Source organism: Salvelinus namaycush, chromosome 20 (genome assembly GCF_016432855.1).
Source record: "Salvelinus namaycush isolate Seneca chromosome 20, SaNama_1.0, whole genome shotgun sequence".
Lineage (NCBI taxonomy): Eukaryota > Metazoa > Chordata > Actinopteri > Salmoniformes > Salmonidae > Salvelinus > Salvelinus namaycush.
In genome coordinates, this window is record NC_052326.1 from 42,988,819 (window position 1) to 43,008,026 (window position 19,208).

General features: G+C 40.6%; 2 protein-coding genes across 2 annotated transcripts; both read right to left on the reverse strand.

The window, feature by feature from the left end:
* Positions 1–4,820: 4,820 nt before the first annotated feature.
* On the reverse strand, positions 4,821–6,200 carry LOC120064636 (D(1B) dopamine receptor-like). Its single transcript, XM_039015263.1, has one exon. The coding sequence runs from the start codon at positions 6,198–6,200 to the stop codon at positions 4,821–4,823; it is 1,380 nt and encodes a 459-aa protein (XP_038871191.1).
* A 5,306-nt stretch (positions 6,201–11,506) lies between these two features.
* LOC120064637 (proton channel OTOP1-like) lies at positions 11,507–16,135 on the reverse strand. The gene is made up of 6 exons (XM_039015264.1): positions 15,757–16,135; positions 15,304–15,440; positions 14,446–14,504; positions 14,071–14,201; positions 12,114–13,039; positions 11,507–11,828 (listed from the first exon to the last, which is right to left on the reverse strand). Exons 1-6 carry the CDS (start codon positions 16,133–16,135, stop codon positions 11,658–11,660), a joined length of 1,803 nt encoding a protein of 600 aa, XP_038871192.1. The 3' UTR covers positions 11,507–11,657.
* Positions 16,136–19,208: the final 3,073 nt, after the last annotated feature.

Consider the following 19,208-nt stretch of genomic DNA (forward strand, 5'->3'; position numbering starts at 1 on the left):
TGTACAACAATTTGCAAATGTTTTCAATCTCGAAGTACACAGCTTCTTTGAGGATGTTTAATGTGCACGACCCACAACAATAGAATATTCCTTAGCAGTGTGTTCAGATGATTTTTTAAATTTTGAAATGTAATGCAGTGTCTTTGAAGGCCTATGAGTTAACTTTGCATTGAATTCTGTCATTTGCAAAAAATTGATTTTTCGTAGTGGAAATCATCCACAGCATGTATCAGGTTTGTGAGGATGGCTTCCAAATCCTCATGAAGATTTCTGAGCCAAAACTTTGGTGAAGGAACCTATTAAAAAATTCACTGTGTGAGACATTCAATTATTATTATTTTCCTGGGCTTCCCAGTTCCTACCCACAACAAAGCCTAGAGCTAGAAGAGATGTAATGGAGTGGTCCAACTGCCTCTGGGAAAGTGGACGGCAATTTCATACCGTTAATGACCACTGGAAATGCTTGAGTGAATCACGAGGCTGGTAGAGACAGAGAGGAGAGACGCACGGAGAGGTATAAACATTTGAATGAATCACAGTGCAGGGGAGAGGAAAAGCAAAAGGAGAGAGAGAGAAGATGAAGGAATAAGTAAGTGAGGAAACTGACTACAGCCGTCATTCGTTGTGCTGCAGGTCTAACTTTTAACTGTCATGTTCAATCCAGCTCCTTTGAATTTCAACAGGTAAATACTTACCATGAGTAACTAAACAAAACATAATAACCCTTTTCTCCAAATAATTAGAAATGTTATCCAAATAATAAGCCAATACAGTGACTACATAAATCTTTGCATGTATATATATATACACACTACATGACCAAAAGTATGTGGACACCTGCTCGTCGAACATCTCATTCCAAAATCATGGCCATTAATATGGAGTTGGTCCACACCTTTGCTGCTATAACAGCCTCCACACTCTGGGAAGGCTTTCCACTAGATGTTGGAACATTGCTGCAGGGACTTGCATCCATTTAGCCACTAGCATTAGTGAGGTCAGGCACTGATGATGTTTGGCGATTAGTTCCAATTCATCCCAAAGGGGTTGAGGTTAGGGCTCTGTGCAGGCCAGTCAAGTTCTTCCACACTGATCTCAACAAAAATGTATGATAACAATTACAGACCTCTACATGCTTTGTAAGTAGGAAAACCTGCAAAATCGGCAGTGTATCAAATACTTGTTCTCCCCACTGTATATATATATTTCTTTTAACCTTTATTTAAATAGGCAAGTCAGTTAAGAACAAATTCTTATTTACAAGGAAAAAGGCCTCCTGCAGGGATGGGGGCTGGGATAAAAATAACATTAAAATTAAATTAAAATATAGGACAAAACACACATCACGACAAGAAACATTTTTCCTATAGCCTAGAATAAATACATGAGAGACATGGAATCACCTCAGAGTAGACCACTTTCACAGCTTCAAAATAACTAAAAAAATAATATTTTATAATGAGTGACACAAAGTAATACAGTAACACTTGACATCAAGTTCTTATACATGTGTAGTGCTTAGTCCACTCCTGTACTCCTGTACTCCCTGTTCACCCACCGCCTGGTATGGCAACTGCTTGGCATCTGACCGTAAGGCGCTACAGAGGGTAGTGCGTATGGCCCAGTACATCACTGGTGTCACTGAGAATGCTGAGAATGCTAACAGTAACAAAATATGGCTATTAAGTGTTGAAAGGAAACTAAATATCCCAAAACTGCCTTCTTGAATCATCTACATCCAAGCTAGGTAGAAAATTATATTATTTTGTATTCTGAGTAAACTATCCCTTTAAATATGTTATAGGATGTGTTTGAAACAAGAACACCTAGGGCTGTATTCAATTCGTAAAGCTGAACCGTTACAGATTCCGCGCTCATTTCCGATTGAGCCAACATATGCAGCTAAAGCGGGAACATTGCCTTTAAATTTCATGCACGCTGTAAAGCTGAACTTCCAAGATGTGGATTGAATAGAGCCCTAACCCTCAGATGGACAGAGATGTTTGAAATTGTTTTTGCATCCAACTTTCTGTTTGCAATGTTTGCAAATGGCTTTGATTTACTTTGCAGTATGCTCAGATATCATCAATTTTATTGAGCTTTCAACCTTTTCATTGGCATGTTGAAAGAGTCATGCAGCAGTTGAGCATCACAACTTATACTTATATCTGTGCACAACATAATTGGTTAAATGGTTTGACTTGATTATGTACACATGGGGCAATGGACATTCAGGAGAATGGACATTTACAAAATGTTCCGAGAAATGTATTGTGTAGATCAAATATGACTGTCAGATAGATTGGAACAGTACATGATATTACGAGTGATCTATTCATTCTATTTCTATCTTCAACATGCAGTTACTTAATATACAACCCTGCCATTAATTAAAGGCAACAATCCAATAGTTTCCAATAATACAAAGATCTGTATTAAAATAGGTTAAAAAAAAGTAATTACTTTCTGAGATCTGTATTCAAGTAGTCACTTTCTGAGATCTATATTCAAATTGTTTTTAAAAGTATTCCTTTTTCGGGATTTGTATTCAAATAGTTGTAGCCACCTCAAAGTAACTATTTGTTCCCCTGTAAAAATAGTTAATTTCTACACAGCAAACTATAGTTATCCCAGGTCTGAGAGAGAGAGAGAGAGAGAGAGAGAGAGAGAGAGAGAGAGAGAGAGAGAGAGAGAGAGAGAGAGAGAGAGAGAGAGAGAGAGAGAGAGAGAGAGAGAGAGAGAGAGAGAGAGAGAGAGAGAGAGAGAGAGAGAGAGAGAGAGAGAGAGAGAGAGAGAGAGAGAGAGAGATGCATCTCTGTGGGAGTAGAGAGATGCTTTTGACGGATTTGTAGTGACGGATAGAGAAACCCCCTTGAGCCTGCCTCCGCTTCTTCTCCAAACCTGTCATTGCAGAACATCAAGACCAACTACCTTTCACATCTCCTCAGCACGGGGAGGGAAGGATGAGCTCCAGCACAGTGCTAAGCCCATATGGTTTCATCAAGGCGAGAGTATGGCACACCTCAGAGACAAAATGAGGACAATTCACAGTATAACTAAACTCTGTTTTATGGGAAGGAAAAAGGGACAGCTGAGGACTCAAAAACTCTGCAGATGCACGCTGAGACAAAAGTCTGGAAGATTTCCCTCTGGGTGATTTTGTCTGAGCAAAGTCTGTCTTTTTTAGATTGGAATTGTACTTCTGACAGTTAAGACATTAATGGTTGGTTGGCCTGTGATGGTGGCATGTCCAACAATTTTGAGACCTTGAACAACATAAAGGTGCAACTTTCTTTATTCCTAAATACCAAAAGAGTATTTAAGCTCTAAACATCATCGGTGTAGGTCTATTAGCAGTATCATATGAAATTATTTCATGGTATTCTCCTTATTAACTAAGAATGTATGAAATTAGAGATTGCAAATATCAAGTACAGCATTGTTTTCTCGCTAGGGACAAAAACAGGAAGCAGTTCCTTGACTAACTACTTGTGATTCTGAGGCTGTCCTAATATGGTCACTGTAGATGTGTCCCTTTTCATTCTACAAGAACCATTAGAATAAACTGGAATCTCTGCTAGATAGCATTTTATTACAAAATGATGACACACTTCACTGTTTGAATGACAGTATACATTCAATATCATTGTCATTTGTACATTATCAAAATATGGACATTAGCTGAGGTGAAATGTAGGCTATATCCAGCTGACCATGGTCCCACTGTGGAGTTTCACACCAAGTTTCTGTATTACCTCATTCCACATCATCTGAATTGTTGATTCATTTGTAGACATATGTGATCTTAAAAGTTTATCATTAACTGGCTATGAGGGAGATGTATAAAGTCAATTAACTTAATGGATGGTGTCTGGTGGACTTCCTAATATGTATGCCATACTTTGGTGCATGGAGACGGTTGGATTTGTGCATCTTGGCCATTTTATCACCAAATAGAGAGGTAGAATATCACACAGAGAATAGAACATCCGCTAAGTAATAATTAAGCGTATCATACTTAGCAGGTGTTCACCATAATCAGTCAAATTAAAGTTTCCAACAGTTCCTAATTCGATTTGAATCGGTGTGGATTTATTATGGGTAAAGTCAAGCAAGCCTGCTCTATGTGCATAATTCGATTGAGAAGGCTTTGTCTAATGTGTGTGGGCAAATGTGCTGCGCAGTTATGTCTGTGTACGAGCAGAGCGGGGAGAGAGAGAGAAAGTAGACAGACAGACAGAGAGACAGAGACGGACACATAGAGAGCAGGATAGATAGAGAAAGAGAGACAGCTACACACAGAGAGAGGGGGAGAGAGAGAAAGAGAGAATGATTCAGCACTTTAAATATTTTGGCCTCATTTAAATTAAACACATTACAATCCTGTAACATTTCCCTTGTTTCAAAACTATATTGCACTCTTTCCCAGAATAAATAAGGCGTTTTAAACAACTGCATGTGAACGTGCGTGGTTACACTGCCTTGTAAGGCTTTGCTCCTTTTCCATAGTCTGTAAAAGTCTGGCACGCTGTCATTGAGCATGATAATGATAAGCAGTATAAAATCTGAACTCAATAATGGGTACCTCACCGCAAATAGAGCCCATTGTGTCAATAAGAGCAACTGGTTGCATTACACCTGCTGCTCCGAATACATAGAACTTAGAAGCCATAACCTTAGTATAAATTAATAAATATAGACTTTTCTTATGTAATAAGACACCAATTTACGTCACTTTTCAGCATGGGACAACAACACCACATCTCAAATATCTGATTGAAGCAATACATCCTTTTACGCACGAGGTGTTACAAGTATATTCAATGTAAACCATTGGGGGTGAATGGTGTCATCCTGTCGAGGCTAATATCTGCCTCACAGTCTTCCAAGTCACAAACAGAGTCGGTGACATTTTCATTGTTGTGAGATAACTGTGATATCCTGTCAAACGTGTCCTCGTGCTCAATGCATTCCACTACGTTGGGGATCATATTGACGTAGGCATTCACGATTTCTTTGTGGACAAGGGTGTCCTGGTTGTAAGAGACCAGCTCGTTGCTAATGTTTACAGTTTCAACGGGTGTTCTGGAGCAGAAATTACGACAACCCAGCAGACTGGCAAATGCTTTTCTGAACTCTGCGTTAAAAGCGTAAATAATAGGATTCATGGATGAATTAGTCCAGCCGAACCAAACAAAAACGTCAAAAGTTGTCTCGCTCACGCAAGGGAGACCTGCGTCTTTGTCAGTCGGTGGTTTATCACAAAATGGAACTATGCAGTTCAAAATAAAGAAAGGTAACCAACAACACACAAAGACGCCCATAATGATCGATAACGTTTTTAAAACTTTGGTTTCCCTTTTAATAGATGTTTTCAAGGTATTGTGGTGTTGGCACTCGAGTCTGTTGTTGGTCCTGCAACTTGTCGCGTGCTCCGCCGCGCGCTCTAGGGAAGCTATCCTCCTGATTTGGATCTGAGCAATCCGATATATTCTCGTGTATGTCACAATCATAATTGCTACGGGTATGTAGAAACTTATTAAAGATGAAGATATGGCGTATTCTCTGTTGAGGCTAGAGTCACAGTTTTCTTCTACTTTACCCAAGGAGGCGTTATGGACTCCAACTATTTCGTCTTCGCTGGCTTTGTGCCAGTTCAGTTGGACTGGTATGAATGAAATGAGTACAGACAACGTCCACGTGACGCTTATCATAACGAAGGCAACTCGTTGGGTCATTTTTCTCTCGTACCGGAACGGACTTGATATGGCCCAATATCTATCCACGCTGATAATGCAGAGGTTGAGGATGGACGCAGTTGAGCACATGATATCAAAAGCCACCCAGTAATTACAAAAAGTACCAAACGGCCAATACCCCGCCACCTCGGCCACAGCTTTCCATGGCATCACCAGAACTGCAACGAATAAATCCGACACAGCCAAAGAAACGATGAAAATGTTGGTCACTTTACTTCGCAAGTGCCGAATTCGGAGTACGGCGGAGCACACCATAATGTTTCCCAGTAGTGTCCACAGGATGAGCAGGGAGAGCAAACAGCCCGTCACTGTCCGGATGACCAATTCCTTTCCACCGTTGGATGTTGCCTCCGATTCGGTCGAGTTCCACATAATCTCCCCAAGAGGTAACGGGACGGAGTGGCTCTCGTGCACTGAGAGGTATTTCGCGGGGTTCTCCATGTGTCCTCCTCAAGTGGATAGCCAGTCCATGGCTTCATGCGCGTCTGTGGACACAGTAGTAACCAACTCACGGGGCTCTGTCGTCTCCTCAACTGCCATTCTATTTGAAATAATATACAAACGAAAGATTTGAGATTGCTTAGTGAATTTGCAACAAACGTGTTGCGTCAACGCTGAGCAGAACTGGGCGTTCGGTGCGCGAAATCCAAAAATTGAAGCGCGTCGCTCATTGGCGACGGGATGTTATTACCTCTCGTGTCGTCTGACCTCCCTGGCCAAAGTAAGGCAGCCGCACTGAAACTGTTGGTCGGAGATATTTTGAGTTCGTGAGTGTTTTGAGAAGGGAGGGAGTCCCCTGAGCCAACGCGCATACACGCACTTGTACCCACACACATGCATCGGTTGTGGAAACACGCACTTGCACCCCATCACAATGATGTGAAAAAATGTATGTGTTAAATTACAAACTATAACCTCATTCAAGGATGGAGGATCTACTTGTCTAGGTAGAAAGCTAACAATGAGCATTCTATTTGATTTATAGTTTGCACCCTCATAGCCTACTCCAGTTGTGGGCTTCTATTCTATATAAAAAAAAACAGTCACGAGTCCTTCAAAAGCAACCATTTAATTAGCAAACATTAAGCCTGATTGCAATTTTTTATTAATGTTTTATATAATCTACACTTTTCTATAAACAGTGAACAAATTATAGAGCATTTTATTGCTGTGGGGAAAATGAATCCCTACTGTATATCAAGTGGTGCTGTCCGTGGTGCTGAAATTGCGCTCGGAACAACTCTCCCTCAGGAATGCGAATTTTATGCACGACACTATGTTTGAGAATGAAGTCTTCTTTTGTGGCTGAAATTATATTGTTAATAGACGTTTTCTTTGTTAAAATAAACATTGCACGTGAGGAAGTTCTGCATTTATAAAGGTCATCACTAGCCTACGTTGTGAGCAATTGAGCAAGCTCTCAAATTATGCACGCGTTTGGAATGAGCGTGGAATGTTTTCAGTTTAATTTCAATTTCAGGTTTCTGCAGACTGCAGCAGGTAGGCCAGAATAACATCCTAGGTGAGTCACTCTCACAATCGTTACGTGTAAGTATAGACACAATAACACAATTCGCTTTAACATCTGCATGTGCAGTATATCCTCTTGGCAGTTTCCGGCATTTAAACGTCACATTTATTTTTAGATGCGTCGAAAACATGTCTGTCAAATCGTTTTGACGCACCATCAAAATAACCTCTGTGTCCTGCCAAATTCAATCGAGTACAATCTAGGCTATGTTATGTTATGTTAAATTCTGACATTATTTACTGATTTTATTCATGAAATATCGTGTCTATGGTCATCTTTATTTTTGACTGACTAGCACCTTCCCTGAATAGTGAGTAAGCGTTTATATAGCCTATATACACATGCATTTGTTAGACCCTATCCCCTACCTTGTAGGCATACAAAGTCATCAGTGACAAAGATTTATACAAATTGTAAATTAAAATGTCTACTATTTAAAATAGGCTAGCATATGCGAATAGTCTAATATAAAGCATGAAATACATTCAGATAATACCCTGCATTTGAAATTGATCGACGTTATAATTCCGATAATTAATAGGCTATATGCGTATAATTTGTCAAATATTTAGGGAATATAGTCACAAACGGTTTGGAATAATTTGGGAATTCCATTTCAACAAACGATGGGACTAGGCTATATGACAAAAATGCGTAAAGTTTACTTTGGCTGACCTTTATTGAAGAGTTGAATATAGCAAGCTCTGAATTGGGCAACAACCTTTGCAACGTATCTCATTCTGATGGGTTTTTTATGCACTAACGCATAGTCTGCTAGAAAGGTAACATTTGTCGCCACCAGGTGGCCATTGAGGCGAGCTAACGCATCAAGGCGGTATCTCAGCAACTACAATTAAGGAATGGTAAGCAAATTCAAATAATTAGCAGGATAAACTGAGATTGGGGGTGAGAGCTGTATATTGTCTGACTTCTAGACAAATTGATTCTTCTTGTCAAAATATGGTTTCAACTCTAGGCACTTGTGGTGAAAGAAGATGATTTGAACTATGATATAGGCCTACGCTCTGGTGAAGGTCCAGAGTGAAGTTATGAACTTTCTGCTATCGAATGAGAGAGACCAGGAGCCCCTACAAACAGTGGGCCTACATCTATAATGTGTTTTATGTGAGCAATGTCTTCACTGTTTATGTGAGTCATGTCTTCAACTTCATTGAAGATAATAGCCCTAATAGCCCTTGAAAATTAAATACAGGAATAGCTAATTTACACAAGTATTCACACCCCTGAGTCAATGCACGTTAGAATCACCTTTGGCAGGATTTACAGCTGTGAGTTGTTTTGGGTAAGACTCTAAGAGCTTTGCACACCTGGATTATACAATTCTTGCCCATTATTATTTTCAAATTATTTCAAGCTCTGTCAAATTGGTTGTTGATCATTGCTAGACAACCATTTTTAAGTATTTCCATAGATTTTCAATCTGATTTAAATCAACACTTTTACTAGGCCACTCAGGAACATTCAATGTCATCTTGGTAAGCAATTCCAATGTATTTGGCCTTATATTTTATATTATTGTATTACTGAAAGGTCAATTCATCTCCCAGTGTCTGGTGGAAAGCATACTGAACCAGGTTTTCCTCTCGGATTTTGCCTGTGCTTAGCTCCATTGCATTTATTGTTTATCTTGAAACACTCCCCTGTCCTTACCGTTTGCAAGCATACCCATAACATGATGCAGCCACCACTATGCTTGAAAATATGGCAGAGTAGTACTCAGTAATGTGTTGTATTGGATTTGCCCCAAACATATTCAGGACAAAATGTGAATTGATTTGCCACATTTGTTTTCCAGTATTACTTTAGTGCCTTGTTGTAAACAGGATGCATTTTTAGGAATAGTTTTACTCTTTATAGGCTTCCTTCTTTTCACTCTGTCAATTGGGTTAGTATTGTGGAGTAACTACAATTTGTTTTGATTTATCCTCAGTTTTTTCCTACCACAGTCATTAAACTCTGTAACTGTTTTAAAGTCACCATTGGCCTCATGGTGAAATCCTTCCTCTCCGGCAACTGAGTTAGGAAGGACTCCTGTATCTTTGTAGTGACTGGGTATATTGAGTCACCATCCAAAGTGTAATTAATAACTTCACCATGCTCAAAGGGATATTCAATATCTGCTTTTTTATTTTTTACCCTTATACCAATAGGTGCCCTTCTTTGCGAGGCATTGGAAAACCTCCCTGGTCTTTGTGGTTGAACTTGTGTTTGAAATTCACTGCTCAAATGAGGGACCTTACAGATGATTATATGTGTGGGGTGCAGAGACAAGGTAGTCATTAAAAAAATTATGTTAAACACTATTAAACACCATGCAATTTGTTAAGCACATTTTTACTCCTTAACTTATTTAGACTTGCCATAACATAGGGGTTGAATACTTATTGACTCAAGACATTTCAGATTTTCATTTTTTATTAATTAGTAAAAATGTCAAAAAACATAATTCCACTTGATATTGTTTCAAACTCAGGCTGTAACACAACAAAATGTGGAAAAAGTCAAGATGTGTGAACACTTTGAAGGCACTTTATATTATGTTCTGACCCCCTGACCATCCGCTTAAGAAAATAAATTGTGCCGAGGCTGAATAAATAATGATTGACCCCTGACCTACAGTATGAATTTAAGTTAACTTAAAATATTTGTCATAATTTCACAATCATTTTTATCACAGAGGCTATGTAGGCTACAGTAGCTTTAATCTAGTACATTCAGATATGTACACAGAGGATGTGGTATTGGTGCAGGTTTATCAATAAGCATTGACCACAGATTGGCACATACAACTGAGAACAATGTAGAGTAGTTACCACCAATGTAGAACTCTGTTTTTTGATATTCCACCACAGCCTCAATATGTTGTTCTACATTTAACTATGCAGTAGCGCTACATTTGAGTAATTCCTCACAACATAAATCAACAACTTCACAGGATATGATTCTTTTCAATGCTCACTTTTCAAAACGACATCAATCAAGATAAATGGTTCAGTTTCAGAATTGTTTCAGTTTGAACAAACATATTTGCTTTTTGGAAAATGAATGCCAGTCAATGCTGTATATGCTGTACATCTGTGCAAATATTGGATTGTTTCCCTTTTCAATAACATAACAACAGGCCCATCCTTCAGCTGTCTACCAAAAAAGTGGTGTCTGCTTTGTGTGAACGCAGCAAATTGGCTGGTTCCACCAGGCTAAGCTTAATATGGGTCCAGGGGAAAAATCAGTGTGGATTGTGGGAAGCTCCACATACACCACGCTGTTTGTTTTTTTAGTCAAATATTGTTCCATAATTGAAATTGTTAAATATATTTTATAAAACCACGTCTGTATTGTTTAGGTACATTAGTACAAAATCTAAAAGGAAAGTATTGCCAACAGTCCAATGAACGTTTGCGAGAGATTGTGAGAACTACAGTCCAATACTACACAGAAGAGCATTCAAAGTCTAGTGCTGGCTTACTGTATACTACAGTACATGTAGGACTCTAGACTGTCACCAGCCAAGTAGTTCAAGTGTCTGACACAGCAGTGTTTTGAGTTTCCTGTGTTTTCTTCTGACCAATGAGAACATCCTAAAAATGTCAGAACAAAAAAAAACGTTTATGGCTTTTCAAATCATAGTACAGTTCTTTAGTGACATTAAATAACCAAAGCGAGAGCTGCTTTGGCTTCTTAATGATGTTGGAGTAGCATACTGCTGTGAACACAGTGGTTGATTTGAAAAAGGAATGTGGTATGGCACTTTGCTTGGTATAATCATGTTATGCCCTCATAATGCATTCCCACATAGCCTGGCTTACATCTGTTCTAGATCAAAAAAATTAACTATTTACATATGCGTCCAATAACACTTGACTTCAACGACACTAGGATGAAAATCAAAGGACAAACCCAAACACTTACGATAGACCTAAATCTAAATGTAATTTTATCTTTTTAGTGCAGTAACACACAACAAAGTGATATCAGACCTGGGTATAAATACTATTTGAAATCATTCAAATACTTTGCACGTTTTGCCAGCTCAATCATGCAAAGCTAAAGTATTTGAAATATTCTGAAATACTATTTGAACCCAAGGTCTCATATCAATGTCATTTGTTGTTTAGACCAGGTGCTATAAAATGCTTCTAAAGATGCATCGCTACAAGGGACATCTTATCTAGTATAAGCCCCCTAAAGTGACAAATGTGTTTCCATGCTTGTTTGGAAGTCAAAGTACATGACAAGACGGCCTCCTGAATGGTTGACCTGTATTGCTATTAATTGCCTATATGGAGCCCTTGGTGACAAGTGTTCTTATGCATGTTGCCTTGTCTCGTTGGTCCCTCTTCGTCTTGTCACACTCTCCGGAACACTTCGAAGAGGCAGGCCACAGAGTGCATGCGGTAGAAGAGGGTAATCGGCATGGCGAAATTGAGAACTGTGGTCCATGTGGTGAAGCCAAACGTCTCCTCCTCTAGGCCGTTGTCATACTGGGGTCTGCAGCCAAAGGCAGGAAGGATCCAGAGCTGCAGTAAGGAGACACCAAATAAGGTTAAACTTGACTTGGTATTGTTTTTTTGTGTGGTAAATGCATGTTGTATTTCATAAACTCCTAGCTGCGCAATATATTTCCCAACTTGGACATTGAATGAAAGGTAGATAGTAAAAGTAGCTAGTAGGGTAAGAAAAGGGGGCGAATCATACAGTATGTGTGCTTGAGAGCTAGCTATACCCTATGACAATAACACCACTGCTGACTATTATCAATAAATAAATCATAATAAATAATAAGTAAAGAACAGCAAGCTTACTGAGATGTTGCACATGAAAAGGAAGACGGCGATGTTCTTCAGGATCTGACTCTTCTTGCTCGGGGTCACCTCCACGTTGTTCTCCACCTGACGGGGCACTTCCAAATGTTTCTGTGGGCACCCATTCACCTGTCCACTCTCCTTCTGCACATTCTCCAGCGTGACGCAGCCGTTGTCCGGATTCTCGTACGCCTGGTTGATGATTCCGTTGTAGGGTGGAGACAAGGAGGAGGTCATGGAGAATATCTCTGGCGCAGGCCCCGCCACCTCAGCGTCCTCCCTCTCAGCGTCCTCCCTCTCAGCGTCCTCCGGCTGGCGGTAGAGGGACTCAATGATGAACAGGTTCTGGATGTACTTCTCCAGGATGCTGAGCAGCGAGTACATCAGGTTGGTCCAGCGGTAGCTCGGGCTGCTGCGTGAGGCTGACACGGCCACCACGCTGCACCAGGAAATGAGCCAGGAGCCCACCGACGAACCAAACAGGAGCTCTGTGTCCAGCTTCCGCGAGGGGTTCTTGGTGGTGTCCATGGGCATGGGGTCGGCACGGTAGATGAGCAGACCCGTGACCCCGGCCGAGCACATGAGTACCAGCATGACGATGCCGTAGTAGTAGAAAATTGCAATGGTTGACTCCCGGATGTCCAGCGACTCTTCCACGTGGATGATGTATACCACCAGTACGCCGATGGTGCTGGCCAGGGCAGCGAGACCCAGGATGGGGCCAACTACCAGCCCCTGGGTCTTGGTAGCCAGCCGTTTCCGGTTGTGCTGGAGGTCAATGGTGCGCCCTATGTTCTTCCACATGACGAAGAGCATTACTGAGACAAAGATGTGGTACTCAATGTTGAAGGGATAAAGGTAGTAGAGGCCGTTGACGAACACGGAGCAGGCACTGATAGTGCAATTACAATGAGGTTCCATATCCACTGAAACACACATTAAAAAACAAAATATTGTGTCAATTTCAAGCCCAGTGCATTCCCACTTCTGCCACCATATGTAACTTTATGTACTTTACAAAACAGTGACCTCCAATTTGTGTATACAAGTATACTACACAGAGGTTATAAACTCTCAAGTTATTCAAATATTTATGGCAATAAGGTATATTTCAATGTTTTTTGCATGAGGCTAGTTGTTTCTTTGGGTCTTATGTAACAGAATTAAACAATCCTTTGCCATCAGTCTAAAGCAACAAGGGTGGTAGGAAGGGAATTTAGAGTCTAGTTATTTACCAAATGAACTGACCTTGTGCTGTTTGGGCCTCACAGCTCAATGTCCTAGTCATTTCAGCTATGACAATCTTCATGTAGCAGTGGGTGGTGTGATCAATATCAGCACAAACTGCTCTTCACACGTGTGATGAGAATATCAGATTGGTGGATCAAGTGTATCAACCAACTTTCTCAACACCAATAAACACAATTCAGCACAATGGACTAAAATGACTTTCAGTTTTTCCTCAAAATAATGCTTTCCATGTTGAAGTCCTACCATTTCCTAGTGCTGCCCTCTAAAGACAGCTTCTTAACTCAACCCTGTACCTCTACCTACTGTACTCACTACCCCCACTCCTCCCAAAAAGGTACCACTATGGTGGTGCTCCATAGGGAACACAGTCAGCCTCACAATCAGACTGATATGAAGGGGCCGGTGGAGCAGCCCTGGCTTAAGATGTATCAGTCACTGTAATTGCAACGCCCTTGGGAGCAGCCTGGCCTGGGACAATGGCGTCTGAGGTAACGCGAGCTGGAGGGCGGGTGTTCGGGGCCAGCAACCGTGCGTGTGTCGTGAAACCTAAAAGAGTAGACGTTCAACACAAACAAGACCTGCTGGGCTGCCTAATCCATCCCCTCGCCTTCAACCCCCCTCCACCTGTCTTTCATCCAATTAAGTGAGCTTCTCAAGTGAACTATTGTCCTTTTTTCAAGCAGCCACTCGACCCTGGTCCCCTTACCCATGGTGAGGTTTTCCAAGCCCAGGGCAGTCAGCCTTGTGTTGTGGTGGTTTAGCAAGTGATTGGCCTCAGACATCACACCGCTGCACCACAGCAGCAGGTTGGTGAAGACTGCATGGATGACGCCAAACCTGACGGCAAACATCCATGAATCAAAATAGAAATTGATTGTCACAATAGTCGTTGTTGGTTAGATAAATAATAGGCTGTAGATTCAACTTTATGAGTACAATAGTTATAACAGGATAAATAAACTCATCAACTGTTTTATTAAACTGAAAAATGTACATGAGGATAACCTAAACATACAATAGGCCTGAGGCTCACATGGCTTGTGACAATCTCAAAATACAGATTTATTATATTTCACAATACCTTTCAAAGGTCTCAAAGGACTTGATGACGTCTTTGATGTGAAACCAAAGGAAATGCACCTAAAACAAAACTCAAATTAACATTTGTACCAAACTAGCACTGACAAGACACTCACTATATCAGTCTAAAAAAACGTTTCTGGTGAAGGCTTTCATTTGGACTGTGAAAATGAATCACCAGAATGTGAGAACATATCAAATGACCTCTCGACTGAAGGATTACCTCCGCCTGCACTATGTTTTACTCCAATAACATGGACAATGACAGGATTATTTTGTACAGACAACTCTTTTTCTTGCCTGAGAAACAAAGTGTACATTATTCCACTTCAAGATAAAGCTCTATACATTACCTGCTTAAGTGGTATTTCGATACCTTTACTGAAAAACTTTTGAACAGAGCTGCCAGCTTACCTACAATGTTAACACTTTACATATTTAAGAAAATGTATAAGGGGTTTATACATGGTAAGTAAGTTGTTAATTATTACTTTATAAATCTAAAATAAATAGTTACATTATGTACATTATAATTGAAGGCTCTAATAATAAATTGGTTTGAACTTTGTGCTTGTCATTTAGCTGCTTGCCAAATTCTGAGGTTATGGCTGCACTGTCAATAATAACAGTAATATCAATAACAGGACATCCATATATAATAAGCACATTATTAAGCAAGCTCAAAAATAACACATGTTTTACTTATGTGTTATAACTGTTTATTACAGATTTATATACCATCTATAAATATAATAATCCGTTTAGAAATTACAAACCACTTTATAACTCCTTGTAAGTATAGGCCATATCATAATGAAAAGCGTTATCAAATCAACATAGAATGGGGGTTGTATCTTACCTGTGCCATTGTGTGAGTTGCGTGGATGATGGGGTATACCACGAGAACAGCCGACAGGCATGATCGATAGCCCACAAAATATCCAATATTGAAGGCATCCATGATCAACGAGAGGAGCGCAAGAAGAGTTAAACCACCTATAATCAATGAAACATTCGTTGTTAAGAGGCTGCATTGAAACGAAAAAGTATGCAAAAATATCCTTTAATTGCTTTTGATGTTAATTCAATGTTTGCTTGTTTCTCCTCCAAAGTTTTATAAACCAAAAACAAATATTTTTGGAAAAGTCCCATCAGCTACTTGAGAAGCATTTAACTATACAAAACATTGAAAATCCTTTAATACCATATTATTCTTATTATGGATTGATAACAGCCTCGAGATTTACATTCACAACACCATTTTACACACTGGAAACCTAATCTTCCATATATGACCGTGCGTCATCTGTACCTTTTATCCACGAGGTAGTAGCATGCACATCCTTTTCTGCCTGTAAATTACTCTGCATGCCTCTCCTCACGATGTACCACATCATCCATAGCAGCTGGACGATTATGAGGGTCGTGATAAACGACAGCAGGTGCTCTTCCTTCACGGATGCGCCATTGTTCCCAATAACCAGCATCAAGGACACGCCGATCAAAAGTAAATTAGTCCCATACTGGCCGCTCAGAATCTCCGCATTCTTCTGCGGATAGTCCTCAGTCAAACTGACTTTCAACTTGGTGAATATTTCACCCTCTTGCTCTGAGCTGGAGGACAAGGTGGAGGAACTGTGACAGTCTACCTTATTTAAACACATACTATGAAGGCCACCGTGCTCAGCCATGGCGCCTAAATATGTAACATTCGAGTCCAAAAGGAAGAGCAATGTCAACACTGTGTGCAGTAAGTAAATTTGTGAAGGCCAAGTGCTCAACCTGTAGCAATAAGGTGGGGACGCAAATGGATACGAACTTTGCCAACTGCAAGTTGATTCAGTCCAAAGACGGTCTCACTTGTTTCATGCTTTCATTCAGTGTCCAGCTTTACTAACATGGTGTGTTTGACCTATTATTGTCATCCTGGACCATTTAGATGAAATTACTTTATATCACCTTATATAACCGCATGCTGGGTGAATTCAGAGGAATAGATTGAATTCCAGCCATCGGCGACCCACATCCGTAGTCCAGTTGAACCCGCCATACATTTTTATTTTTTGCGAAATTGGTGAACTAAAAGTGCCTATCATTCACATAATCTACTTGATCATGTAATAGCTTAATCTCCAAAAAAGCTTTTTCTTCCACGGATCCTCGTTTCCATGGTCTTTGCCGACTAGCACTGGTCTCGATCTGGAAGTGTCTACATGCGACCTCTCGCTATCAGGATACGAATATCGCATAGAAAAGACAAGTCTAGACGCACAAAAGTCCCATTGTGTTCTGATTGTGATCAGATCTGGTTGACCACAGGACGTGGGTGGATAGTCTGCGTATTTCTCCTCAGTCTGGATGCAAACAGGCTACCGAAAGCGCATACAGCGCGCGATTTCATCAGATCTCTGCCCACAAGTCTCCAGAAAACGTGTGTTATGGGAGCGAGAGGCACCTTCCCTTTTATTATGGGACACTCTTTTCACAGTATTTTGCCTGGTGGGAGGTACTATATGTCACGGTGGGCGTGGGTTTCAAAGTGCGATACACGTCCACGTTCAACCTATAACCCTCCTCCTGTAGCATGGTTACAAGTCGTTTTAGCTAACATTACCCTCCTTGCCACTCCTGTCATTTGCCAAAAAGTTAGTCCTGGTCATTTACCATGTCTTTGGCAAATGACATGGAGTACAACGAGTGGAATAAAATTGCTGAACAGCAGACTGCAACCAGGTTTCTCTGCCTGTGACCACAAAGCACATTGCATGTTACATGACCTACAGCAACGTCAAACAAGTTAATTAATGTTTTGGACTACAAAAAACGAATGATTTAGAATCACAGTTATCACAAGCCTCAAAGAAATCAGGAGCTGCCTCCACTACTCCAGCACCATTTCAACTTCAATATTTCAACATCATAAAATCACCTATTCTTAGTCTAATACAGTGACATCTAAAAGATAACAAAAACAATTTAGTCCAATCGATGTAAGATAAATATGTGGCTGTTTATAGTTCTGATTTCTGTTTATGTGCTTGCAAGTAGAAAAACATGTTGACTCACCCTACTTGTAGAGAAACTTCAATGCCATCCTCCTCTCTCTCATGTTGATGAAACGGTCTATGACTCTGTCACACTATACACCCTTTTATTTTTTGTTGTCCTAGGCTACCTGGCTAAAATGCTTGCTCGCTAGCCTAACTTCCTTTCATGGGCAACGTTAGCTACTTAACATTAGCGTTCTACATCTAGCTACATATTGAACTACCATCTTCTCATGCCAGTGGCACAATGTATGAATTTATGATTGGATCAGAATCGCCATTATAATCATTGGCAAGTACTGAGAATAAAGTAAAAGCACAAGTCCAAATCCCTATCTCCATCCATGGCTAATTTAGGAAAAGGCAATTTTTAGCAAGCTAGCTTACCACCGGAGGACAACAACACAACAAGATGCAACAATTCAAGCTGTTTTTGTTAATTGTGTATTGCTCTTATGTGATATGATTGGAGGGAAGCGAAATACAAACTGGCTTCTGTTGACACATTTTTTTGGTGAGTCAGGACCATTCAAAGTTGACCTCATTAAGTTTAGCTCTACGCTGGTTGGCTATTATTTTATTCATTTTTTTAATCAAAGGAGGCCAAATGCTTGCTGGCTTCCCTTGCATTCACTTCTATGGGCAGCAAAAATGTCCTACTCTTTTTCACCAGACAGCATCAGATAAATGGCCTACACATACAGAGACACATACAGAGACAGAGACAGAGACAGAGACAGAGACACATACAGAGACAGAGACACATACAGAGACACATACAGAGACAGAGACAGAGACAGAGACACATACAGAGACAGAGACAGAGACAGAGACAGAGACAGAGACACATACAGAGACAGAGACAGAGACAGAGACAGAGACACATACAGAGACAGAGACAGAGACACATACAGAGACACATACAGAGACAGAGACAGAGACAGAGACAGAGACAGAGACACATACAGAGACAGAGACAGAGACAGAGACAGAGACAGAGACAGAGACACATACAGAGACAGAGACAGAGACAGAGACAGAGACAGAGACACATACAGAGACAGAGACAGAGACAGAGACAGAGACACATACAGAGACAGAGACACATACAGAGACAGAGACAGAGACACATACAGAGACAGAGACAGAGACAGAGACACATACAGAGACAGAGACAGAGACAGAGACAGAGACAGAGACAGAGACACATACAGAGACAGAGACAGAGACAGAGACACATACAGAGACAGAGACAGAGACAGAGACACATACAGAGACAGAGACAGAGACAGAGACAGAGACACATACAGAGACAGAGACAGAGACACATACAGAGACAGAGACAGAGACAGAGACACATACAGAGACAGAGACAGAGACAGAGACACATACAGAGACAGAGACAGAGACAGAGACAGAGACAGAGACACATACAGAGACAGAGACAGAGACAGAGACAGAGACAGAGACAGAGACACATACAGAGACAGAGACAGAGACAGAGACAGAGACAGAGACACATACAGAGACAGAGACACATACAGAGACAGAGACAGAGACACATACAGAGACAGAGACAGAGACAGAGACACATACAGAGACAGAGACACATACAGAGACAGAGACAGAGACAGAGACAGAGACACATACAGAGACAGAGACAGAGACACATACAGAGACAGAGACACATACAGAGACAGAGACAGAGAGGCGCCGT